The sequence below is a fragment of the Taudactylus pleione genome, unplaced genomic scaffold, assembly GCF_031769625.1.
Source record: "Taudactylus pleione unplaced genomic scaffold, aTauple2 ptg000845l, whole genome shotgun sequence".
Taxonomy (NCBI): domain Eukaryota; kingdom Metazoa; phylum Chordata; class Amphibia; order Anura; family Myobatrachidae; genus Taudactylus; species Taudactylus pleione.
In genome coordinates this window covers 5,567,630-5,591,278 of record NW_028285247.1, presented here as the reverse complement: position 1 = coordinate 5,591,278, position 23,649 = coordinate 5,567,630, and the positions used below count along the sequence as shown (strand labels likewise).

Below are 23,649 nucleotides of genomic sequence, written 5' to 3'. Positions count from 1 at the left end.
GGTGTAATTAAAAAGCTAAGAAAAATATATATACACACAAAATATATTGGAAAGTGTAAAAGTGCTAAATAAAGTGTTAATGTGTGCCTCACCAGAGCAGCCCAGCCACACCAACCCCAAGGGGCACCGCACCCCAAACTCATCCCCAAAACTGATAACTATATCCAATTTGGGTAATAATTGCCCAATATAAGGCCACATGATAATGGCACATACAAATATACCTGAATTGAGAGCTAGCTTACCTTGGAGTCACCCCTAAGTCCTCCTAATGGCAAATATATGCAACTGAGATCTCTGAATTATCTACCACCGTGTAGTTTTTCAAATGTTATTGCTGATTTCATTCTGAGTGCTGGGGGAATACTTTTTGTTGTTTCTTGTATAGACTAAACCCTCCCTTACATGCACCTGAGTGATATTACTGAAGTGATTGAGCAGCTTCCAACTTGTATTATCCCATATTGATTGCTATAATTGGTGGTATTTGTACACCATTACCCCAAATTGATTAATAATATTTCGCCAAGCTCTCTTTTTTCTCTTTTTTTCTTTTACAATTTAGGAAAATATATTTGAATATATATGTGTGTTTATTTGTGTTTATTTTGCTCGCCTTTTTATTAAAAATATTAAAGTTAAGTTTTACCGCAAATTAAATTAGCCAATTCTTGTAAACCTACGACTGTGCCCCCAAAAAGAGTCCCTTTTTCTTCTCTTCCCCAATTGTTTATACATTATAAACTGATTCTGGAGTAGCACCATAGACTAACCATTAATAAGGTCCTTTTTTGACTGAGGTCATATGACCACATGGGAATATGTTAAATATTTCAAAAATACCAATTTGTCTGTAGTAGGTTACATATATACAATTTATTATAAGTAGGCAGAATATTATCCAGTGCAGAATTCCTCCAGGGTTTACTTTTTTGGATAATAATGAAAAGTAGACAGAACTCAACTTTTAAAACTTAATATTCCAGGTATTATACTTTTCTCCTAAATATTTTTTTCTCCAGGAATGATCTGATGGCTGTTTTTACCTCTTTGTTTCTTAGAGTATAAATAATAGGATTTAATAGGGGTGTGACAACTGTATAAAATATTGACACCATTTTATCTGCTGCATATGATACAGAGGGCCTCAGATATATGAAAACACAAGGTCCAAAAAAGAGGGTGACTACAATTAGATGGGAGGCACATGTGGAAAATGCTTTTCCCAGCCCTTCTTCAGTCCGAGTTTTTACTATGGTGTTGATAATTCCCATGTAAGATATAAGTAACACAATAAAACAAAGTGCAGAGATCATCCCACTGTTTGCAACAAATATTATTTCAATAAGGAAAATATCTGAGCAGGCCAATACAGACAATGGATGGATATCACAGAAGAAATGGTCTATTCTGTTTGGGCCACAGAATTTCAATTGACATGTTAAGATTGTCTGGATAATGGAGTGAATGAAACTTGCAACCCAGCAAAGAGCTTCAAGCAAGTGACAGACGGTCCTGTTCATGATACTAGAATATCGTAGTGGGTTGCATATGGCGACGTAGCGGTCATATGCCATTACTGTAAGAAGGATGCATTCTGTTCCTGCAAAGAAGTGTAAAAAAAACAGCTGTGTGATACAGGCCTTGGGGGAGATGGTGTTTCTCTTGGAAAGAAAATCGACTAACATTTTGGGAACAGTCACTGTTGCATAGCACAGGTCTACAACAGATAACTTGCTAAGGAAGTAATACATGGCTGAATGGAGACGTGCCTCAAAATGTACCGTTACTATGATCAGCAGATTCCCAAGCAGTATCAGAATGTAGACAATGAGCAAGAGAATGAACAATGCGATACTCAGTGTGGGGAAGCTGGCCAGGCCAAGGAGAGTGAATTCCAGAATGCTGTGTTGGTTTGTAGAATTCATCTTCTTTTACTTTACCTCTTTGCTGGAAAACAATATAGCATCTCATTAAATAACATTTGTTCTAGAAATGTATACTACTCACCAGCTTTGCAATTTTGCCAACTCAGCCTGTATGACCTTTCCCATAGCTACTGATATTGCAGAGTTCTGCTCTAGGATATATGGAGGGGAGATTTGTGAAATCTGGGTAGATCGTCCTTATTGGTGTCACTTGTATCTTCATACTACAGCTTGAAAATAGAACTCCTGCTGGTTTCTATCCATCACTTCTCTATCTGGCCAGGAATCAAGGAGATTACTAGGCTCTGTCAGGAGTCTATGAGATCAGCCATCATCTCCGAAGCCTCGAGTTGGCAAGAATTGCTTTACCAAAATACGTACTTACACCCATCTCTTGTATTATTATTTTGTTTTAATTAAGTAATTTATTATAGTAATTTTATTTAAAGTAAAACAAGATAATACAGCAAACAAATCTTCTCAGACCCAATTTACTCTTAAGAAAATTTAACAAGGTGTTTCAAAGGTCATGTCAAAAAGATACAAAGTACCAACAGTAATAAGGTAAATAAACAAAAGCAGATCTGTGAGGACCAGAGCATCGAGCAACACCAAAAGAGGAAGGGAAAGAAAGGAACAGAAAAACTAAAACGAAGTTAGCACATGATAGCCCTCACTCCGTAGGATCCTCCTTGTAAAGGAGAATCTTACCACGGCGACCATACACCATAGTGCTGACATCACAATGTTGACAATTATGATGTTGACACAGTTACAATGTGGACATTGACCATATTGGCATGTGCAGAATAACGACATGTTCACAATGTCGACATTCTGCATGCACCGACAGCGAAGAGTTAGGACTAGGCTACAGGGAGGGAAGGTTAGGTTTAGGCACTATGGGAAGGGTTAGGATTGGTGATACTTCCCACCATAAGCACCACAGGATACATCAAAGTCATCCCGACATCACCGTCGGACCAAGAAGATACCAATAGAGCCGCCAGATCCACCGTACCAGCTAAGTCCCCACTAGACCACCGGGAACATTTTGTTAACATTCTTATCTTGTCAACATTTAATCAGTGTCAACATGATTAATATACTACACCTCGCTATATGTGTACATAGAGTTTTGATCATCATTTGCAATAACCAGAGTTATAAACACAGGGAGCTTTCCATGCCATCCAACCCCTGGATATAATAATTCTCACCAATTAGGGTGAATATGAAATAGCTTATTATACCACAGAGGACAAAAGGGCAAAAATCACTCCCAAACAGTGAATAAACCTGGAAGAAACTTACCCCAACAGACTTACAGCTGTTATTACAGCAAAGGTGGTTCTAACAAGGACTAGTCTGCAGGGGTTGAATACATGTGCAAGCAACAGGTTTCATTTTTTTTACTTAATTTTTTTTAAAATCTGCAAATGATGAATTATGTGTTTTAACATTTACTTTAAGAGCCAACATGTTCACAATAAAAAATATTAAAATATTGTCTGAAACAATCTGTGTAACATTCGTAAGACAGATAAATCTGTTGTATTTTATAGGGGGTTGAATACTTTTACAAGCCACTGTATCAGACACCCAATTGATAAAGGTACTCCCTAAGGCAGGGATTCCCAAACACGGTCCTCAAGGCACACTAACAGTCCAGGTTTTAAGGATAGCCATACTTGAGCACAAGTGACTTAATTAGTACCTCAGTTATTTGGATTTAACCATCTGAGCACAATCATGGATATCACTAAAACCAGGACGGTTAAGCTGCCCACACACATAGCGATATTTTACCCGATCTGGCCGATTCCGACAATTTGGAACGACAGATCGTGTAAAATATGGCCAATTCCTAAGTAAGTCCCCACTCATGATCATCATGCGATGCGCGTCCCGCTGGTCGCACCAGGGCCGCAACTAGGGGGGGGGGCTAGAGGTGCACGTGCACCGGGTGGGTATTGCGGGGGGTGAAAAATTTGACTCGGCCATCTGAAAATGGCCGCCGCCAAAGAGGAGACAAATGCTAGAGGTCCTTACTGGACCTCTAGTGTCTGTCTCCTCCTTGGCGGTGGCCATTTTTGGATGGCCATTTTCAGCAGATTCCATGCGGACTAGCCGTCCGCATGGACTCTGCTGAAAACGGCCATCCAAAAATGGCCGCCGCCAAAGAAGAGACAGATGCTAGAGGTCCTACTGGGCCTCTAGTGTCTGTTAGCAGAGCGCAATGCGCACAGCGTTCCCGGAAGTGCCGGGAACGCTGGCGCTGCAGGGAGAGGATGCCGAGAGCTGCATCTTCTCCCTTCAAACCCCCCTGGAAACGAGCATAAACCCCATGGCAACGAGCATGTAACTCCTGGCAACGAGCATGGAACCCCTGGTAACAAGCATGAAATCCCCTGACAACAAGCATGAAACCCCCTGGCAACAAGCATAAACCCCATGGCAACGAGCATGTAACTCCTGGCAACGAGCATGAAACCCCATGGCAACGAGCATGTAACCCCTGGTAACAAGCATAAATACCCTGACAATAAGCATGAAACCCCCTGGCAACAAGCATGTAACCCCTGGCAACAGGCATGAAACCCCATGGCAACGAGCATGAAACCCCATGGCAACGAGCATGTAACCCCTGGCAACGAGCATAAACCCCCTGGCAACGAGCAGGTAATTTTAAAATAATTAGAAGCATTACTGTGGGGCATAAAATGGTGTTGGGCAAATATGTAAGTGGCACTTTAGTAATAGGCATTGCAGTGTGTGGCATAATGTGTAATGGGCATTATGATGTGTGGAATAATGTGGTCACTATACCAGGGATGTCTGAGTAGTGCACTGCCTTATCGAGGAGCAAGGACAAAATCCAGGTACGGGAAGGGAGGGGTCGCAAAATTGCTGCCTTGCACTGGGTGACAGATATCCTAGTTTCGGCCCTGGGTCGCACATCGCAAAGTCAGATCTGCCGTGCAGTAGGGCAGATCTGACAATCTAGGAGGCGATGCACTGTGAAAGTCTGGATGCAGGAGAGATCGTATGAAGATTGGACACCAAATCGTGTGCAGATCGTGTGGAGATCGTATGCAGAGCTGCCGGGGAGAGTTTCAAGGAAAATCGTACACATCGTCTGATCGTGTGCAAATCACCATGTGTGTGGGCACCTTTAATGTGCCTTGAGGACCGAGGTTGGGAATCACTTCCCTAAGGTAAGCTTAAAATTATTCGCAAAGGATCCCAGAAGCATCCCCACATGCCTTTGCCCGCCACAAAATGTATTGACAGGAGAGGTACTGTAGCCAAAAGCCAGCACCTCAGAAACTAAGGAAAAGGAGGGAAAAAAATAGTCTATGCATTAAAACAGTGACAGCTCAAGACATGGGCTAGCAGGGCCGTTGCCTGAAGCGCCATAGCCTGAAGGACACAGCCCTGCTTGAATATTACCTGTCTAGCTTCAGAAAAACCCGCCCTCCACCCACCCGCTGGGCACCGACTCTGCGTTAAAACTCATGCTGGGAATTGACAGGAAAAGTAGGCGGTATCCAGATACTTTAAATGCCAGGCATCAATCAGGCCCATGTCCCAGATTAATTTAGCAAATGGTTTCAGCCTAGTTGAGGCTTCTAAGCCACTTTTATGCCACTTATCCAGACTGAGAACCTGGGAACATTTTATCCTATTATTCAGTCCACAAACATTTCAGACGAGCACACAAACCAACCCACCACAGAGTTACTCACACCCACCCATCATCAGGTACAAGTAGGAGAGAGAACACAGTAAGAGGAAAAGACAAAGCACAGAACAGTGTAAGCCAGCCCTGCGCAGCGACGACACAAACACAGATAAAGCAGTAACCTGTGCCATAAAGAGAAATGGTGCATAAAAGTAAAACAGCATTCACATGTAATACAATTTACTAAACATCCCAGAACACCCCAGCCAACCCTAACCCACAACCCAGTCCCAATCGCAGTGACTGGTTCACACACGAGCATTGTGATGCATACGCATGCGCAGAATGCAACAATCGTCCGATTGCGTGCGTAATCACAGTTGCGATGTGTAATGAATCAGGCCCTCTGTTACTTATGGGTCTGCTTATTACTTTCATAGCCTGTGTCCCTGTAATTACAATAATCCTGCCTGTCATAAAATATTGTTTGCACCATGCAGGATCGCTGCAGAGAAATACGCGTGTTTTACTAATTTAATAATATGCATTTGTAATTAAATGTTTTTGAAACAATTTAATTTATATACTGCAACTTGGAGCTTCAAAGTATTGTTTAACCCTCAAACTGCATTTGTTACTTCTATATGCATTATACTGTACATATGTCAGATTTAAGTGTGAGTTATAAGCATGTCCAAAATAACTATTTGAACCTCTAATTTTTTAGTCTGGTCACTGACTATACTTTCTCCCAATCTTCCCCCCTCCTCTGGAACTCACTCCCATGCCAAGTGAGATGGTATGCCAGTCTCACCATCTTCAAATATTCATTAAAAACATACCTTTTTACCAAATATGACTCTCCTAAATATCCCCGCTTCCCTCGTTCCCTGATTTCTCGCCTCTCAGTTCACCCTCCACTTGTTTACCCATCCCCTTAGTATCTCACAGGCAGGGTCCTCCATCTTGTTCGTCCACCACATTATCCTTGCTTCCACTGCTCCTTGTCTCATTGTCCCCTTCAGTGACTCTGACTCTGAGTGCTCACCCTTCATTTAGTGCAGTCTCATTGAGTGCTGTACTACCTCCCACTCCCGTGCCTCAGTCTCATGCCTGTCTGTGCTGGATATAATGAGTCTCCCAAACATTGCCACATCCTGCCTACTTTGTTGGTCATTTGCTTTATGCTGTTCCAATGTTTTGTCAGATTATTGACTTGTCTATTTTCACTGTTACTTGCCTGTACAGCACTGCAGGAACTGAGCGGTGTCTTAAAAATAAACAATAATTGTAATAGTCGGGTGTGGAGTTAAAACTGACAGGTTTGTGGGTGTGACAATAAAACTGAAGATATATGATTTTAACTGACAGGTTTGTGGGTGGGACAATAAAACTGAAGATATATGATTTTATCATCTAAGCAGCTTTAGCAGTTACCCAATAGTGAATTGCTCCAAGTAGTTATTATTCAAAGGGTATTTGCTGACCTTTGGATTTAGATTTTCTTTTCTCTGATTTATGGCTTTTGAATCAATTGATGTGTAGGACCTCTGTGTCTCTACAATAGTCTTTCATAGTAGGTCATTTCACTTGATAGTCTCATTGGGCTCGATTCAATTGAACGCAAATTAAATAGCGCAGAGAGGGAGCTCCCGGAGCTATTAAATTCAGCACGCTGTTAGGTCGGAGAATGCCCATTCTCCCGCCCCTCACGCCTTAAACAGGGTGTTTAGTCGCGAGAATGGGTATTCCCCGACTAAACTACCCGGCACGATGCTGTTTCTGCGGTGCTAAGGGCAGAAAACTGCATCGCGCCTGTACTTTTATCAGGATTCTGCTCGCACCCCACGAAGGGTACGAGAAGAAATCCTTAACAGCGCGCTGAATTGAATAGCTCCAGGAGCTCCCTCCCGGCGCTATTTCATTCACGTTCAATTGAATCGAGCACATAGATATAAGCTTTTAGTTATAGTAATCAAACTTTTGACTCAAAAATTATGTTTTTTAACTCACATATTCAGGGTCTCAAAACAGTGAGTTGCATCTAGAAAATGTTCATTTTAATGAAGTCTTCCAATATTTCAAGCTGTGTACAAGTGAGTTGTATCCAGAAGCAGCAAGAGGTCATTTTATGCAATTATTCCTTGTTTAACAAAGGCAAACAGCATCAATGTTAATGATGACTGATACAAATACAGTAAGTTCAAATACTAATGTCATCTATTAATGTCATCTATTGTTTTCTTTGGAAAATGAAGGTGATATTCTCTGTAAAGCGCTGTAGAATATGTGTGTGCTACAGAAATAAATGGTAATAAATAAATAATACCAGAAAACTGGCTACAATCTGGCAAATTACTTACATGAACACTATACTGTATTGTACTGTACTGTAATAACTGCTGGACTGTATCTGTGCTATAGGTTCTGTAACACCATCAACTAATCAGTGACAACAATGTGACTGTTTACACTACAGTGAAAGCGACAAGTCATTAACTCTGAAGAAGAAGGCTACAGTGGTAAAAACTCTGTGTAGGTGCACTGCAAAAAAAATAATACTGTAACATTGTAGACTCTGTAATAAAACAAACACTATATTAGTTAAACATTCCTAAACATAGGTTACTTTAAATGTATTGACTACTTAAAGTCATATGTAGTTTTTAATGAACGTTTTTCTTTAAAAACTCTGAAATATTAGAGGCTACACGGAGAAAGGATAAAATCGCCAATCACTTACCTAGAGTGCCAGAAATGATTTCATTTTAGTTTCTGACAATTTTGTCCATAGAACATCCTGAACATCAGGTTATAAGGAGATGGTGTGTGCTGTTTACCCACATTAATAGTCTTTTCATGATAAGGCTTTTATCCTGGGAAATGTTCCCTTGCTATTAATTTCAAATTCTAAATTCAGCACAGTGTCCCATAAGTCCTTCTTGATAAGTCCATGGTAATTTCAACCACTTCCCAAAAGTAACACTATTATAGCTTGCATGATACAATCAGGTGCCATGTGTCCTCAGCTTTCTCTCAATAACAATTTAAGAGGTTACCACAACAGATCAATTACAGTGCTTTGTAATTAGATTGTCTGTTCTATAACTGATTGGGCCTCAGGAACAAACATACAAGTATATTTGTTGCCTATTGCTATAGTTAATAAAATGAACACAAGTCGCAGTTATTGCTGTTTCACTATGGAATAAATGTCTTTGCGTGATCCAGTTGTTCTGTTACTTCTGATGACTTTCTGTCCTCTTTTTAAGTTTATACTATTTTATTGTTCAGTAGTATCAAAAGATGCATAAATCTCAGGCTGCAAGGCTTCACCTATCTCTTATAAAAGTGCTAATGTTTATTTAATAGCATATAATGCACTGGAATGCCTTTTTTTTTCTTTGTTCATTTACAAAAAGGTTATTTACTTTAAAAATAAAAAGTACTTTTAAAATAAAATAATAACATTTGAAAGCTATTACTAAATTAAGTTTGTAAAATAATTACAGTGTTCCTACTGAATCAAAACTTGATTGTCCAATTTGTTGTCTGTTCCATCGCTTTGTTGAGAGTCCCTTCCCAGTTCCTCTATTTTTGTATACTCCTCATACAGATGAAGGAGGATAGAAGTGTCATTCACCAGCCAATTACAGCACGGCTTCTCCTGCTTCAGATGGTGATAGGCAGGTAATTACTCCAGAATATGGCTTAAGGCTGGCTCGTATTGAAGTGGCCTAGCCATAATATATCCACGTCCAGGCCAATATTCCCAATTTAAATGTACAATAGAGTCCAAAGACAGTGCTCCTGACTCTGCAGACAAAAACAATGATGTGTCATATTAAAACACCCAGTTATTAGTAATAAATATAAAAGGTATATTATTCTTAGCACTGAATCTTAGTGATTCCTTCTCCTTTGTTCAGGAAGATTCTTTTCTTATACATACATGTAGAAACAGAAAAGTAAACGTGATAATAACATAGTGTAGTATTTTCTAAATAAAGTTTAAGTCCACTGTCACAAACTGTCAGACTACAGCTCCTACTTGTAACAAAAACCTCTAGACTATTATTATTATTATTATCCTTTATTTATATGGCGCCACAAGTGTTCCGCAGCGCCTTACATAGTACATAGAACTAATAGGTGAACAAGAAACAAGTAACTTACAGTACATTACAGTGCAGGACAAGGACAAGACTTATATACATTGCTGAAATAGTGATTAAAGCACTCACAATAAGATGCCGGGAGTTGGCAGTCCTGTGTTAGGTGCCCTAATGGGGAGTAGAGAGTAGAAGAAAATGTAAAGAGAAGCACATGAGGGAAGAGGTCCCTGCTCATGAGAGCTTACATTCTAAGGGCAGACAGACAGGCGTGACACAGAAGGGGAAGATAGGAAGGAAAGAGCATGAGGTGGGTTAGGATGAGTGCTGAAAGGCCTTGATGAAGTAGTGGGTCTTGAGAGCCCATTTGAAGATTTATAGAGAGGTGGAGAGTCTGATAGCTAGAGGGTGAGCATTCCAAAGGTAGGGAGCCGCACGGGCAAAATCTAGGATGCGGGAGTGGGAGGAAGTAATCAGTTGGCAAGAGAGGCGGCATGCATTAGTTGAGCGAAGTGGACGGGCGGGAGTGTGAAGGGAGAGAAGGTCAGAAATGTATGCGGGAGAGGATTTGGTGAGGGCTTTGTAGGCGAATGTAAGAACCTTGAATTGGCATCTGAAGGGGAAGGGGAGCCAGTGTTGGGCTTGAAGGAGAGGGAAGTGGATGTAGAATGTCTGGAGAGGAAGATGAGCCAAGCAGCAGCATTGAGAACTGATTGTAGTGGAGAGAGGTGAGAGACTGGGAGGCCAGCTAGGAGAAGGTTACAGTAGTCCAATCTGGATATGACCAGTGAGTGGATGAGGGTTTTAGTGGCATCCTGGGTGAGGAAGGGTCTAATCCTGGAGATATTTTTTAGGTGAAAATGGCAGGACTGCGAGAGGTGCTGAGTGTGCGGTTTAAAGGAGAGGGAGGAGTCTATAATAACTCCAAGATAACGCACTTTGGGGCTAGAGGAGATAGTTGTGCCATCAATAGATAATGAAATTGTGTGAAGTCATGTAGTGGAAGACGGTGGGAAGATGATCAGCTCAGTCTTAGACATGTTAAGTCTAAGAAAGCGCTGGGACATCCATGAAGAGACAGCAGAGAAACAGTTGAAGATACAGGTAAGGAGCGAGGGGGAGAGCTCAGGGGTGGAAAGGTAAATTTGAGTATCATCAGCATAGAGATGATATTGGAGGTCAAAGGAGTTAATGAGTTCACCTAAAAAGGATGTATATAGGGAGAAAAGGAGAGGTCCAAGAACAGAACCTTGGGGAACTCCTACTGCTAGTGGAAGTGGGGGGGGAGAGGAGTCATGAGAGGACACAGCGAAGGAACGATCAGAGAGGTAGGAGGAAAGCCAGGAGAGGGCAGTGCCACGTAAACTGAGAGAGTAAAGGATTTGCAGGAGGAGAGGGTGGTCTACAGTGTCAAATGCAGCAGAGAGGTCAAGGAGAATGAGCAGAGAGTAGTGGCCCTTGGATTTGGCAGCAAGGAGGTAGTTGCTGACTTTCGTGAGGGCAGTTTCAGTGGAGTGGAGAGATCGGAAGCCAGATTGAAATGAGTCAAGGAGGGAGTGGGAGGAAAGAAAGGTGGTAAGGCGGTTGAGAGATGGGTCGATAGTTGAAAAGTATGTTAGGATCAAGGGTAGGTTTTTTAAGAATGGGGGAGACAAGAGCATGTTTGAATGCAGAAGGGACAGTGCCAGATGATAGGGAGAGCTTAAGGAGGTGAGCCAGATGGGAACAGGCAGAAGGAGACAGGTGTGAGAGGAGATGGGAAGGGATAGGGTCAAGAGGGGAGGTGGAGGGAGGGGAGGACCGGATGAGGGCCATGACTTCCTCTCCAGAACCAGGGGAGAAGGATGTCAGAGTTGGTGAGACAGAAGGGGAGGGGTGGTAAGGGCAAGGAGGGGAAGGAGTGCTGAGGGCCTGATGGGATATGATGTCCTCACGTATGAAGTCAATTTTAGATGTAAAGTAGGTGGCAAAGTCGAGGGCAGAGAGCGAGGAGGGAAGGCGAGGAGGGGAAGGGCAGAGTAGGGAGTTGAAAGTGGCAAAGAGACGCCAGGGGTTTGAGGACTGGGAGGAGATGAGGTTCTTGAAATATTTTTGTTTGGAGAGAGACAGGGCAGCACTGTAGGAAGAGAGAATAAATTTTAAATGGAGGAAGTCAGCCTTAGAGCGTGACTTTCTCCACTGATGCTCTGCAATTCTTGAACACTTTTGTAGGTATCTGGTGCATTTGGAATGCCAGGGTTGTGGTGTGGATCTGCGAAGGTGAGTAGTTATTGCTGGAGCAACAGAATCAAGAGCAGAAGTAAGGGAGGAATTGCCCAGGGAAGTCGCTTGTTCAGGACAGGAGAGAGAAATGATAGGGGAGAGGAGAGAGTCCAGCAGGGAGGAAAAAGCAACAGTGTCAATAGCCTCAATATTACGCTTAGTAATGGTAGCCTTAGGAGTTAAAGGAGGGGATGGAGAGAGGGATAGGTTAAAAGAGAGAAGGTGATGGTCAGAGAGGGGAAATGGGCAATTGGAGTAATCAGAAATATCACAACGGTGAGTAAAGACCAGGTCAAGTGAGTGCCCACTCACATGGGAGAGTGATGAGGTCCATTGGGGGAGACCAAATGAAGAGGTGAGGGTAAGGAGTTTAGCTGCAGAGGATTCTGTGGGAATGTCAAATATTAAAATCACCTAGGATAATGGAGGGAAGATCTGAGGAGAGAAAGTGAGGGAGCCAGGAAGCAAAGTTGTCAAGGAATTTGGAGGGAGAGCCAGGGGGGTGGTAAATGACAGCTACTCTGAGGTTTACTGGTTGGGAGAGGCGTATAACATGAACCTCAAATGTGGGGAATGTAAGGGATGGTTCAGAGGGTATTAGCTGGTAAGAATAACTGGTGGATAGAAGGACCCCAACACCACCACCATGGCGACCCCCAGGCCAGGGGGTGTGGGAGAAGGTATGGCCCCCAGAGGATAGAGCAGCAGGAGAAGTGGTGTCAGAGGGTGAGATCCAAGTTTCAGTAATGGCTAGGAGATACAGGGAGTTGGAGATAAAAAGGTCATGGGTGGGGACCAGTTTATTACAGACAGACCTGGCATTCCAGAGGGCACAGGATAGAGAGATAGCATTTGTGGGGGAGATGTGAATAAGATTATCCGGGTTGCTGTAACGTGGAGGTAAGATTAATTTGGGGGACCGATATGAATAGAGTTTAGTGATGGTGCGGGCACCTGAGCTAGAGAGTGAACCTATAGGAGGTGGGCAGGGAGGGAGATGTGGATGGCAGTGGGGTAAAGTGACAGGGAGAGGAGTGTAGGAGGAGGATTTGGTGGTGGGGTAGTAGGACAGAGGGGGTGTAGAACAGGAAGAAAGTGGAGTAATGGGTGAGGAGTGAAGAGTAGGCAGACAAAGGAGGGGGGGAAGGGGAGGAGGAGGTGGAAAAGATAAGGGGGAAAAGGATAAAGGTGGAAGCAGGGGGCAGAACAGAGGATTAGGTAGAGACTGAGTGAAGGAGGGAGTTAACAAAAACCTTGTCATGGTGTTTATAAGTAAACAAGAGAAATGAAATTTGGAAATGTAAATGAAATATGAATGCAAGAGATTTGTAGAAATGCAAGTGAAAAAACAGTGATGTATCAAAAAACAGTGTATCAATATGTATGCAGATTAAGAAGATTGTTATAGGGAGGATTAAAAGTGTGGATGTAATGTGTGCAGAATTTGAAAAATAACGCAGATTGTAAACAGAAAGAGGATGTGAGGCTAGGCAAGAGAGCTGAGATAAAGGACAGTGTTTCAAAGTTGATAGATGGAAACTGACATGGAAAAAAATACGATAAGCATTGAATTGTATGCGAGAATCAGAAGGCAATAGAAGTGTTCTTGCCGTGATTGTACAGGGAGTCCAGTTGTAGTGTGAGTCTTTAGATTGTTGAGGTTTGTTGCTTGATGGACCTTTTTCGCCTTCTGTTTCTCCTCGGTTTAACGCAGGTCTAACGCTAGTTATGCACTTTGAAAAAAGCTGCACCCAGCCAAGGCTTTTCCAGCCACACTACTGACACTTATACAGGGATGCAAGCAAGTGTGGACACTAATTAATGAAAACCCCCAATTGGCCATCCAGAGAAAGCTAGCAATAAAAATGGCTTAAGTCAACAATGAACACATACCATACATCTAAGGCTACAAATAAATCAAGCATTCTCTTCAGTCAATAGACTGAGAGAATCCTTAAAACAATTTAACTATTACAAATCATAAGGCATTAGAAACAATAGACTAGAGCTAGATCAGAAATTTCCCTTGCTGGGGCACTCTTACTGTTATATGTAATGATATTATCATGAAAACATAGATTTTAATGTCATGTAAATCTAAAATATAAGGGCTATATTAGACTCCAGAAAGTGATTATGAGTCTACCTTGTATTAAAAATGGTGACAAAGATATTGGCGAAAAATATTAATCAACAATCATGTCTGGGCTATTCATGAAAGAAATAATCACTAAGGCTATGTTGCCCCCCAGTGAGTGCTGTGCTGTGAGTATAGTATTCTAGATGCAGTACAGCAGCAGAAGTCCGGGTCACCTTCTTGTTACGGTTCACGCACGGTTGTGTAAGACCTCTAGAGCCAGGGAGAGGATCTTCCACCAATAACAGCCACCCGCTGTTTCCTTACTGAATTATTTACACACCGGTACTTAGGTGGCCTCCTGGATTTATGCCTCCAGCAGTAGAGGCTTACACAACCGGCGAGAGATCGCAGGACTGCTGACTAGGACAAGACAGGACGGTGATGTGGCAGTCCTTCCACAACTGGCTACCTGGAGTGAGGCTGCAGGTAATGGTATTAAAACAGGCGTAATGGACAGGATAAACCAGCAGTGACATATAATGTCCAGGGACAGTGATGCAGCTGAGTAGTCAGGCAATGAGTAGCACGACAATACTAATTGCTGCAGGGCAGGAGCGACCTGGACTGATATGTAGCAGGATTACAGCCAAGAATAGACTATGACAAGACTGACAAAAAACAGACAAGAACTAGATGGACACAACAAAATAGACACAAGGTACTAGATGACCTTGAGGCCGTGGGGCAGTTTAGACAGCCGGGATGCGGCTTTGAGAGCCGGATGACACTTTGCTGAGTTGCAGCCTTTAGCTGAGATGCGGCTTTGAGAGCCAGGTAATACTTGGCTAGGAAGCAGCCTGCGGGCTCAGGTGCGGCTATGACATCCCAGATGAGTTGCAGGCTATGATGCGGCCTTGCGGGCCGTGGTTCGGCTATGACAGCCGAGATGAGATGCAGGCTGATCTGTTTCTGGAGCAATATGGCAGACAGGTGAACTCTGGCACGACAGTAACACAGGCAGGAAGCATACTGAAATGGCTTGGCTGGACTCTGGAATGAAAGTGTCACAGGCAGCAGCAGGATATATTCCACAGGCTAATACTAAACAGACAGATAGGTGCAGGACACTGGAACTGTGGAACTTGGGGAGACCGGCAAAAGTTCAAACTTCAGAGAGACATGCATACACTGGTTGTCAGACAGTATAACCGGCATGGAGAGCAATGCTGGCTGAAACTTAAAGGAAGCAAGGTTGAATCAGAACCAATTCTAGGAGAGTAATTCCTAATCAAAGGCATGTGTGTACCTGTTCTACAGAGAGACAGCTAGTTAATTAGTGAACACATGAAACAACACACACAGACAGACATGAATGACAGGCTATGAATTGACACAGACAAGACAGGATTTCCAGCTTCCTGTAAAAAGCCAAAACAAGGACAGGACATGATGCAGTATCCCAGTAACAACTATGACTGGGAACTGCCACCAAGATGATTTGCTAACCGCAAATCCTAACACTTCTGCTGTCTGGGGTCTTCGCTTTGAGTTGACCCCAGATGAGAGAGGGACCCTGGGCAGTGCTGATAGAAAAGTAGTAGATGGAAAGGACACTGACCCGATCGCGGTGTTAGGCTATCCTTGTTGCTACTGTAGTGCAAGGACAGGATGCGCCACCGGGAAAAGTCGCTGCCCATAGAAGGAGAAATACCTGTGCCCAGTGAAGTTTACAGCAAGGTAGTAGGTAGAGCTGCCATCATACATTCCCCGCTGTACCAGGGAATCGGGGGTAAAGACGTACGTACGCACTTTCTGGAGTTTACTATATATCCCTTATATTTTAGATTTACATGACAGTAAAAGCTATGCTTTAATTATAATATCATTACATATAACAGTAAGGGAAATATCTGATCTAGCTCTAATCTAGAGGTTTTTGTTACTAGTTTGTTGTATACTTTTCCCAGGGAGCACTACCAACACAGTGAATTATCATATTTAAGATTTATGAGCATTATAGTTGGTTCTAAAGATTTGGTTTCTAAATTCCAGTGTGGGATTCTTTGATCTGTTTTACAGCTCCTACTTGCCAGGTCTGGGTGGTCAGTGGCTCCTCCTTCTCTTGCAGCAGGGGTTGACAAACTATGATTAATGGATGTGCTATCTTGCTTTCAAGAGTCCACTTGAATTCCCTGTGTCATGATGCCCACAAAATGTGAGAATTGATTTAATATTTGTGTAATTTGTATTTTTCTTGCTATTCCAAGGAGAAAGATCCACCCAGAGAAAGAAATTCAGGATTATATTCTTACTAGCTGAAAGGAGACAAATTTGCCCATCAAAGTTTCTTTTGTAGTGTTATGATACACCTGAGCAATTGCATAAAACCTTTAGAACCACACTACAGATGTCTTCTGCCTATAACAACTGCCCTTTTTCCATAGTGAGAGACGCTTTCACGGTACTGAGATGCCACCAGGTCTTAAACTCAGGGTAGTAGAGGTTTATACAATAATCAGGTGATCACAGGGTTAATGCTGAATTAGTAGAATACAATATGCAAATACAATGAAACTGTATACTAAAACCTGTGGTTTTTGACAATAATAGCAGGAGTTGTATTACAACATATAGCTTGATAGAAGTAACTGCAAACAAATGACACTTTCCAATTTTAAGTAAGGTGATACTTAACAATAGGTGATGCAGGGAGAAGGATTAGCATACAAAGGATTCAGGATACCTGCAGTACAGAGTATTCAGCTGGTTTACACCAAGGCATGAAGCTATAACTGACAAAGCGGTGAAAGCCTGGCTGCCTTTTATCACACAGGCAGACCAAACACCAAACATCAATTAGAACCAACCCCCTGCAAGTGAAATAATTTACAGGTGTAATGCTGCACATAGGAGAGAAACTAATGCGTATCCTAAGGTGATATCGCAGAGCGGAACATTTTGTAGGTCCCAGGGACCCCTTAAAAATTGGGCTCCTACTCACCTGTTTCTGGGTCCCATCACATATTATGGGGGGTGAGGGCAGGCAGCAGTTGGGACAGTGCTGGGGAGCAGGTAGCAGTTGGGGTAGAGGGTTGTAAGGGCACACAGCAGTTGTGACAGTGCTGAGTGGCAAGGAGGAGGCTAGGGGCAGGCAGTGCTGGGGGAAGGGAGTGGGCAAGGGTAGATAACAGTATATGTGTATATGTGACATGGGCATCTGTATGTGAACAGTGGGTATGTGTGCAATATTTATGTCTGCAGTGGTTATGTGTTCAGTATGTATGTGTGAAGAGCTATGACACTGAGAGGGTTAGTACTGCAGCAGAGAGTGCTCGCTGTCAGGGTGTCACTGGGGAAGAGATATGGTGCTGATGCAGTCCACTTAGATGGCTCTACAGGCTTTCTGCAGACACCAGGACAGGCTTAGGACTTAGGCAATGATTTGCTACAGGTGGGGGCTGGTAGGAAAGAGTGTTACTGAGGTTAGGGGAGGGAGATGTGTGGTAAGTAAAGGGGTATTTGTGTTAGAGAGGAGAGAGTGAGAGTGAAATGTATTCTCGAAGAGAGGACCTAATGCGATAATATGGAGAAGCATAACATGCCCCATGTATGAACTGACCATGGTCACACTTCCTTGTCTGACTCCTTGGGGCAAATGGTACACAGAACTTTAGGATATATGGTGTAACTGCAGATCTTCCCCCTTTTCCTATAGTAATCTACCAATTTTAAGAATGTTCATTTGGGCCCCCATCAAACAATTACAAAAGTACACTCTCAAGTACAAGTACAATCACCCCCCCCCACACACACACCCCCACATGGTCATGCTCACACCCGGGTCTTGACTTGTACTTGCTGAGAGTTGCTTCAGTAGTGTGAGGTGACAGCAGGCGGCAGTGTGACAGCAGGCGGCAGTGTGACAATGTAGCATCAGTGCTGCCTTCCTTGATCTGGCACCCAGAGGAGCAGCGGTAGCGTAGGGAGAGAGGGGAAGCGGTAGTCAGCACCCACGGACACATCAGTCCCACCCCTGCCTCATGGAGTCATGGTGACATGCGCTTGATGTGGAGGAGTGTTAATAGTCTCCCCCCGATGCAAAAAAGATAGGATGGGCAAAGAATCAAAGAGAATACTGGGGACTCGAGAGAGGCAGCAGAGGTGTGTGTTTAAAGGAGGGAGCTGCTATACTTCAGAGCATAGAGCTTCCCATGGACCCCTTAGTCCCGCCCCTGACTCACAGAGTCAGACCACAGCATCAGTCAAAATGGATGGAGCTGAACACTTGATCCGTGAAGAGACAGGGAAGAGAGCCTGGCGGAGTCACATGACCGGGAGGCGGAGTACTCAGGCTGTGATTGGATGAGGAGACACAGCCGGCCGCGGTGATTGTATAGGGACTCGGGGAGACGCTGAGGAAGTTATTGAAATGACTGCGACACAGCGCGTCCTGCAGGACCCACTCATTTTAAAAAAAGTGAGTCCCTCACTGCCTGTAGTGCTTATTTTGTGATCACTGTCCTTGCAAGTAAACACCAGCTGCAGACATTCCTGTGCAGCCTCTGTACACATACACTGTATTCTGGTCTCCTAGCAATGACCAAGGAGACCAGCATGCAAAGTGGCGTTCAAACCTCCTAGCAACCAGCGGGACCTGAAAAGGTAGTGAAATGCTGTGCTGGCCACTGCGGTTCCTAAGAGTACCCCCCTTGAGGAGAGGTTAAAGAATCCCTAGATCCAAGCTTACCTGGAAACAATCTAAAAAAAAGTCCTTTTTTAAATTGTATGCATGTAAATTCAGGAACCCAAGATCTTTCTTCTGGCCCATAACCTTTCAATGAACCAGAAAATGTATCTGACCTTGAACTCTTTTGGAGTCCAAAATTGTCTCTACTACATATTCTTGGTGACCTTGGACCAGTACTGGAGGTGGTTTTCTAGGACGAACAAACTTGAATTACCTAGAAGAAACTACAGGCTTAAGCAATAAACAATGAAAGGTATTGGGAATTTTCAAAGACTTAGGCTGTCTGAGACAGAATGCACAAGATTTACTTATTTAATGATCTCAAATGGCCCAATGTACCTTGGACTAAATTTCCTCGATGGTTGACAAAGTTGAATATTACGAATGGATAAGTATACTTTATCACCCACTTTAAAAGTCTGACTCTACAATGCTGGTCTGCAAAAAATTTTGAGCACTAAGAAGCTCTATTGAAAGCAAAATATTTTCTAAATAGTCTTAAAGCTAGAACCCATATTGTGAGTTAGAGAAAGATTACTGAGCATTAATGAAGAAAAAGAATTTGCCTTAGGATTATATCCGTAAACACAAAAGAATGGAGATACCTTGAATGAGGAATGACCTGTTTTATTATAAGTAAATTCTGCAATCAGTAAGTATTCCACCCAATTATTGTGACATTTTGAAATCTAACAATGAAGATACTGTTCCAATGATTGATTAACTCGTTCAGTTTGTCCTTTAGATTGTGGCTGATATCCAGAAGACAGACTGAGATTAATACCCAAAGAAGAGAAAGAAGAGCAGAAAGTTTTCCAAAAATGGGCAATAAATTGAGAGCCTCTATTAGGTACAATATCGAGGGGTAGACTATGCAATCTGAAGATGTGTTTAATAAACAATGATGCCAAATCCTGAGCACTCAGTAATTTGACAAGAAGAATGAAATGACCTGATTTGCTGAAGCAGTCTACCACCATCCATATGGTATTACATCCTGAAGCAACAGACAAGTCTACAATAAAATAAATTGAAATGTGAGACCACTGTTTTTTAGGTATATTCAGAGGCATAAATTGTCCAGATGGAGTAGTTCGAGGTGGTTTATTTTTTGCACATACTTCACAAGCTTAAATGCCTTCCTAAGTATCTTGAGAAAGTGTAGGCCACCAAAATGTGCGTGATAGCAATTCTAAGGTCTTGGAGATACCTGAATGTCCAAAGACTGTACTGGAATGGATCTCAAATAACACAGAACCCTTAAGACTTTCAGGAACAAACAAAAGACTGGGAAGCATTTCTTGTGGAGCCTGTGCTTGTAAAGTTTGAAGCTGTGAAAAGAGATCCTCTGCCAATCCAGCAAGAATGTAAATTTCTGGAACAATAGGTAACTTGGTAGCCATTAGGTCATGTTTTTGATATAAACTACTAGATAAAGCATCAGTCTTAATATTTCTGGAACCAGGTCTGTATGTAATGATGAAATTGAACTGGCGTCCTGGTCTCCAAGCAATGACTGGGACCAGCATGCAAAGTGGTTACTGATGCTGGTGTTCAGCTCTCCTAGCAACCAGCAGGACCCTAGGAGGTAGTGAAACACCACGCTGGCCACCGCATCTCCTAACATGTAGACAGAAGAAAATACACACCTTAAGAGATCTTAGGCACTCATTCAGAGCCGCTTGCAATTAGCGCTCGCTCGTTCAGAAAAAGGGGGTAGCTATTTAAATGAACCGTTCGCCCCTTGCGGTCTGTTGACGCCTCTATGTCTGAACGAGCGAACAAAACATGCGCTCGTTTATTTGAAAAATACGCCCCCTGGCCGCTCGCATCATACGTCATGTCCGCTATTTATTAGATTAATCGAGTACATCGAACAGCGTACTCGCTAGTCTTGTGGTTGGTTTTTCCTACTGCAATCTTGCGAGCAGTTTTGGCTAAAAGACACCCAACTGACGTGGTTGATGACGCTGCTGTTTTAATTATGTACACCCATAAAACGCCCGCTTTGACCTTTAAGCACGCCTGCGTTCTGATCTCCACTCCCTGTTTTCAAGCACCTTCCCCTGTTACCACCCACATACGCCTCATTCTGTCACTCAAAATAGCAGGCACTCGCTATCTAGCGAACAAACAATTTTCCGCCGCACAGACTGGTTCGCGCATGCGTATTACAATCCGTACGCATGCGCAGTTGTGCAAACATCGCTCGGAGCGAACGAGCAGCCACTAACGAGTGGCTCTGAATCAGGCCCTTAGTTATTATACTCTTACTAACGGGAATATGAAGAAGGGGCCATCACAATTGATTCTTGGTAAATTTCTTCACAAAATTAAATATTGACACTTCTATATCGATCACATGTAAAGGAAATAGAAAACAATCTTGCATAATACCATCAGATAAGATGGGCTAACAATTTAGTAGTAGGTACTGCACTTACAGTACATGAGACACAATTATACACACATTTAAATCCAATATAAAACAACATGTGAGACCACTAACTTCCTACTGAATTGTGGCAGCAAAATGGCATATCATACTTAAGTCTAAGGGAGGTATTTACCAAAGCCTGGAGAGAGATAAATGAGAGATAAAGTACTAACCTATCAGGTCCTGACATTTTTCAAACACAGCTTGTAAAGAAAGTTACAATAGGTATTTATCAAAGCCTGGAGAGAGATAAATGAGAGATAAAGTACTAACCTATCAGGTCCTGACATTTTTCAAACACAGCTTGTAAAGAAAGTTACAAGCTGATTGGTTAGTACTTTATCTCTCACAATTGTATCTCCCTCCAAGCTTTGACAAACACCCCCCTTAAAGTGAATTGAGACTGTCTGTAGAAAAGTCCTTCCCGCAGATGAAACCAGATGTCCTCACTGCCTTACTGTGCCGACGCGTATCTTTTTTTTTAAGGCATATGAAGCTGCCCCTCCAATGGCTCCTAGAGCGATGAGGCAGAGCCTAGCCGGAAAGGAGGAGGACCTGTCGGGAACAGGTAAGTATGCCGTCGCAGGAGGGAGGGTGCGGGAAGGAGCAAAGGCTGAACGGGACAGAGCAGTGGACAGAGAAGCAATTTAATGAGCGCTTCTTTATGACTGAGTATGCCGTGGGTGAAGTTGTGATATAAATCTTATGCTCCAACAATATTCAACCCTGCAATAGAGGTGTAGACAATTCAGATTAGAGTACAAATGTGGCGAGTACGTAGAGGGATGACAATGAAAAGTAGTTTATATAGAGGGTGTCGCCTGATACGTACACAGCCTAAGCTGTCCCAATATACATGATTTGTGTTATATGCTTTATGTCCATTAATATATTTGTCATATTATCGAACATGTTACAGATGTGTCCACATACACCTATACGCAAATAGCAACAAATAGCCTGTATGGTGCACCACAGACCTTGTGACTTAGCCGTGCCATACATTTTGCCATGTAGTTTTTTACAAACTATGCCTCTTAGTCACATCGCCATTTCAACAAAATTACAATGCAGGGGTGTCCAGGATACCCCAGATGCTAACCTGTGTAACAAGGCAAATGATGGAGGTCCGATGCAAGTGACCAGCATCATGCTTTGTGCCACGTTTCATTGTGCTTAATGTACGACTTTATACCAATTCCTTTGTGACAAAAGTAATAGTCTAGTGTGCCTGGTTCTGTGTATGCGGTTACGATGCAAATAAGATGTTTCATTTAAGGAAAAGTGCAAAAGTACAAGAATTGATACCCATGGCGGAGTATTTTAATTGCGCAATGCTTGCTAATGTATATGCCATAAAGAATATGTGTATGAGGACACATATGTATGTTCATGCTGTACATGCAATTGTCCTTACGGCTTACTTCTGATACTCCCAAGTTTCATCCCTCTATCTACTGGAAACATCTACTTTACTCTGAATTAGCTACACATACCATGCTAATTTATCCTACAGATTCACTTCTTCACGACCCTATTTACATACTCATTATACAGAGTAAATGTTTTACAAATACTGTTCCATCTCTCTATCCAACTCCGTCTATTCCACTAACCTACTCTCTCTGTATTATTCCCTTCCATACAGCTAAACACCCACAAATTCCCAATCAATACCTCTTTTCTCTTACATTATAGTGACCATATCATAGCCCACCCATTATTTACTTCAGTGCATACATCTTCAATTTTTACGGGTATATTTAATTACATAGTCTCCTATCTTCCTTCCCTATTATTTTCACCTACATTCCATTCTAACACCTGCCTGTCCCCTCTAGCCCTTTGACTCTAAACTCTACTTAATCCTCTTGAGTATACAGTATTTTCTCCCTATCCTTCTGTTTACCTCACCATTTATCTCATATCCACTAAACAACCGTACAGACCCTACGCTCCTGCTCAATATAACCACAGACATCAACTTAAAAGGCATCAAGCTGGACCAAAGAACCTGTGTAACGCTACCACAAACACCCACAATCAAAGCTCCCCGTACACGGATAAACACTGTAATAAGCTTAGAGCTCATGACCTTATATCTATTAATAGACACAGGAGGGAAGGTCCACAAGTAAAAATTGTTGATAACAGAAAGCAATGAACCTCATTTACAGTTCACACTTGAAGCAACACAAAACGCCTTGGTTATGCACCTCTGCACTTACAGATGTGTTCACATACATCTTACTTCCTTGCACAATAAATAACCCTTCTAGTTGTGCCATGACGTGGCTTGACTCAGTGCCGGGCGCCTTTCCGTGCACATTTTTATCTTCAAATGCATATTATTTGCAACATGATGTGAATAGAGTACACAAGCCGCTTCTGCTGATTA

At 42.6% G+C, this 23,649-nt stretch overlaps 1 protein-coding gene across 1 annotated transcript; it reads right to left on the bottom strand.

Annotated features, from left to right (window-relative positions):
* Window positions 1–989: 989 nt before the first annotated feature.
* Window positions 990–1,928, bottom strand: LOC148474434 (olfactory receptor 4E2-like). Its single transcript, XM_088458689.1, has one exon. It carries the CDS (start codon window positions 1,926–1,928, stop codon window positions 990–992), a length of 939 nt encoding a protein of 312 aa, XP_088314815.1.
* Window positions 1,929–23,649: the final 21,721 nt, after the last annotated feature.

What these genes read in the sequence shown, in the direction of transcription:
- LOC148474434 (XM_088458689.1), bottom strand. Translation starts at nt 1,928, where the DNA reads ATGAATTCTACAAACCAACACAGCATTCTGGAATTCACTCTCCTTGGC.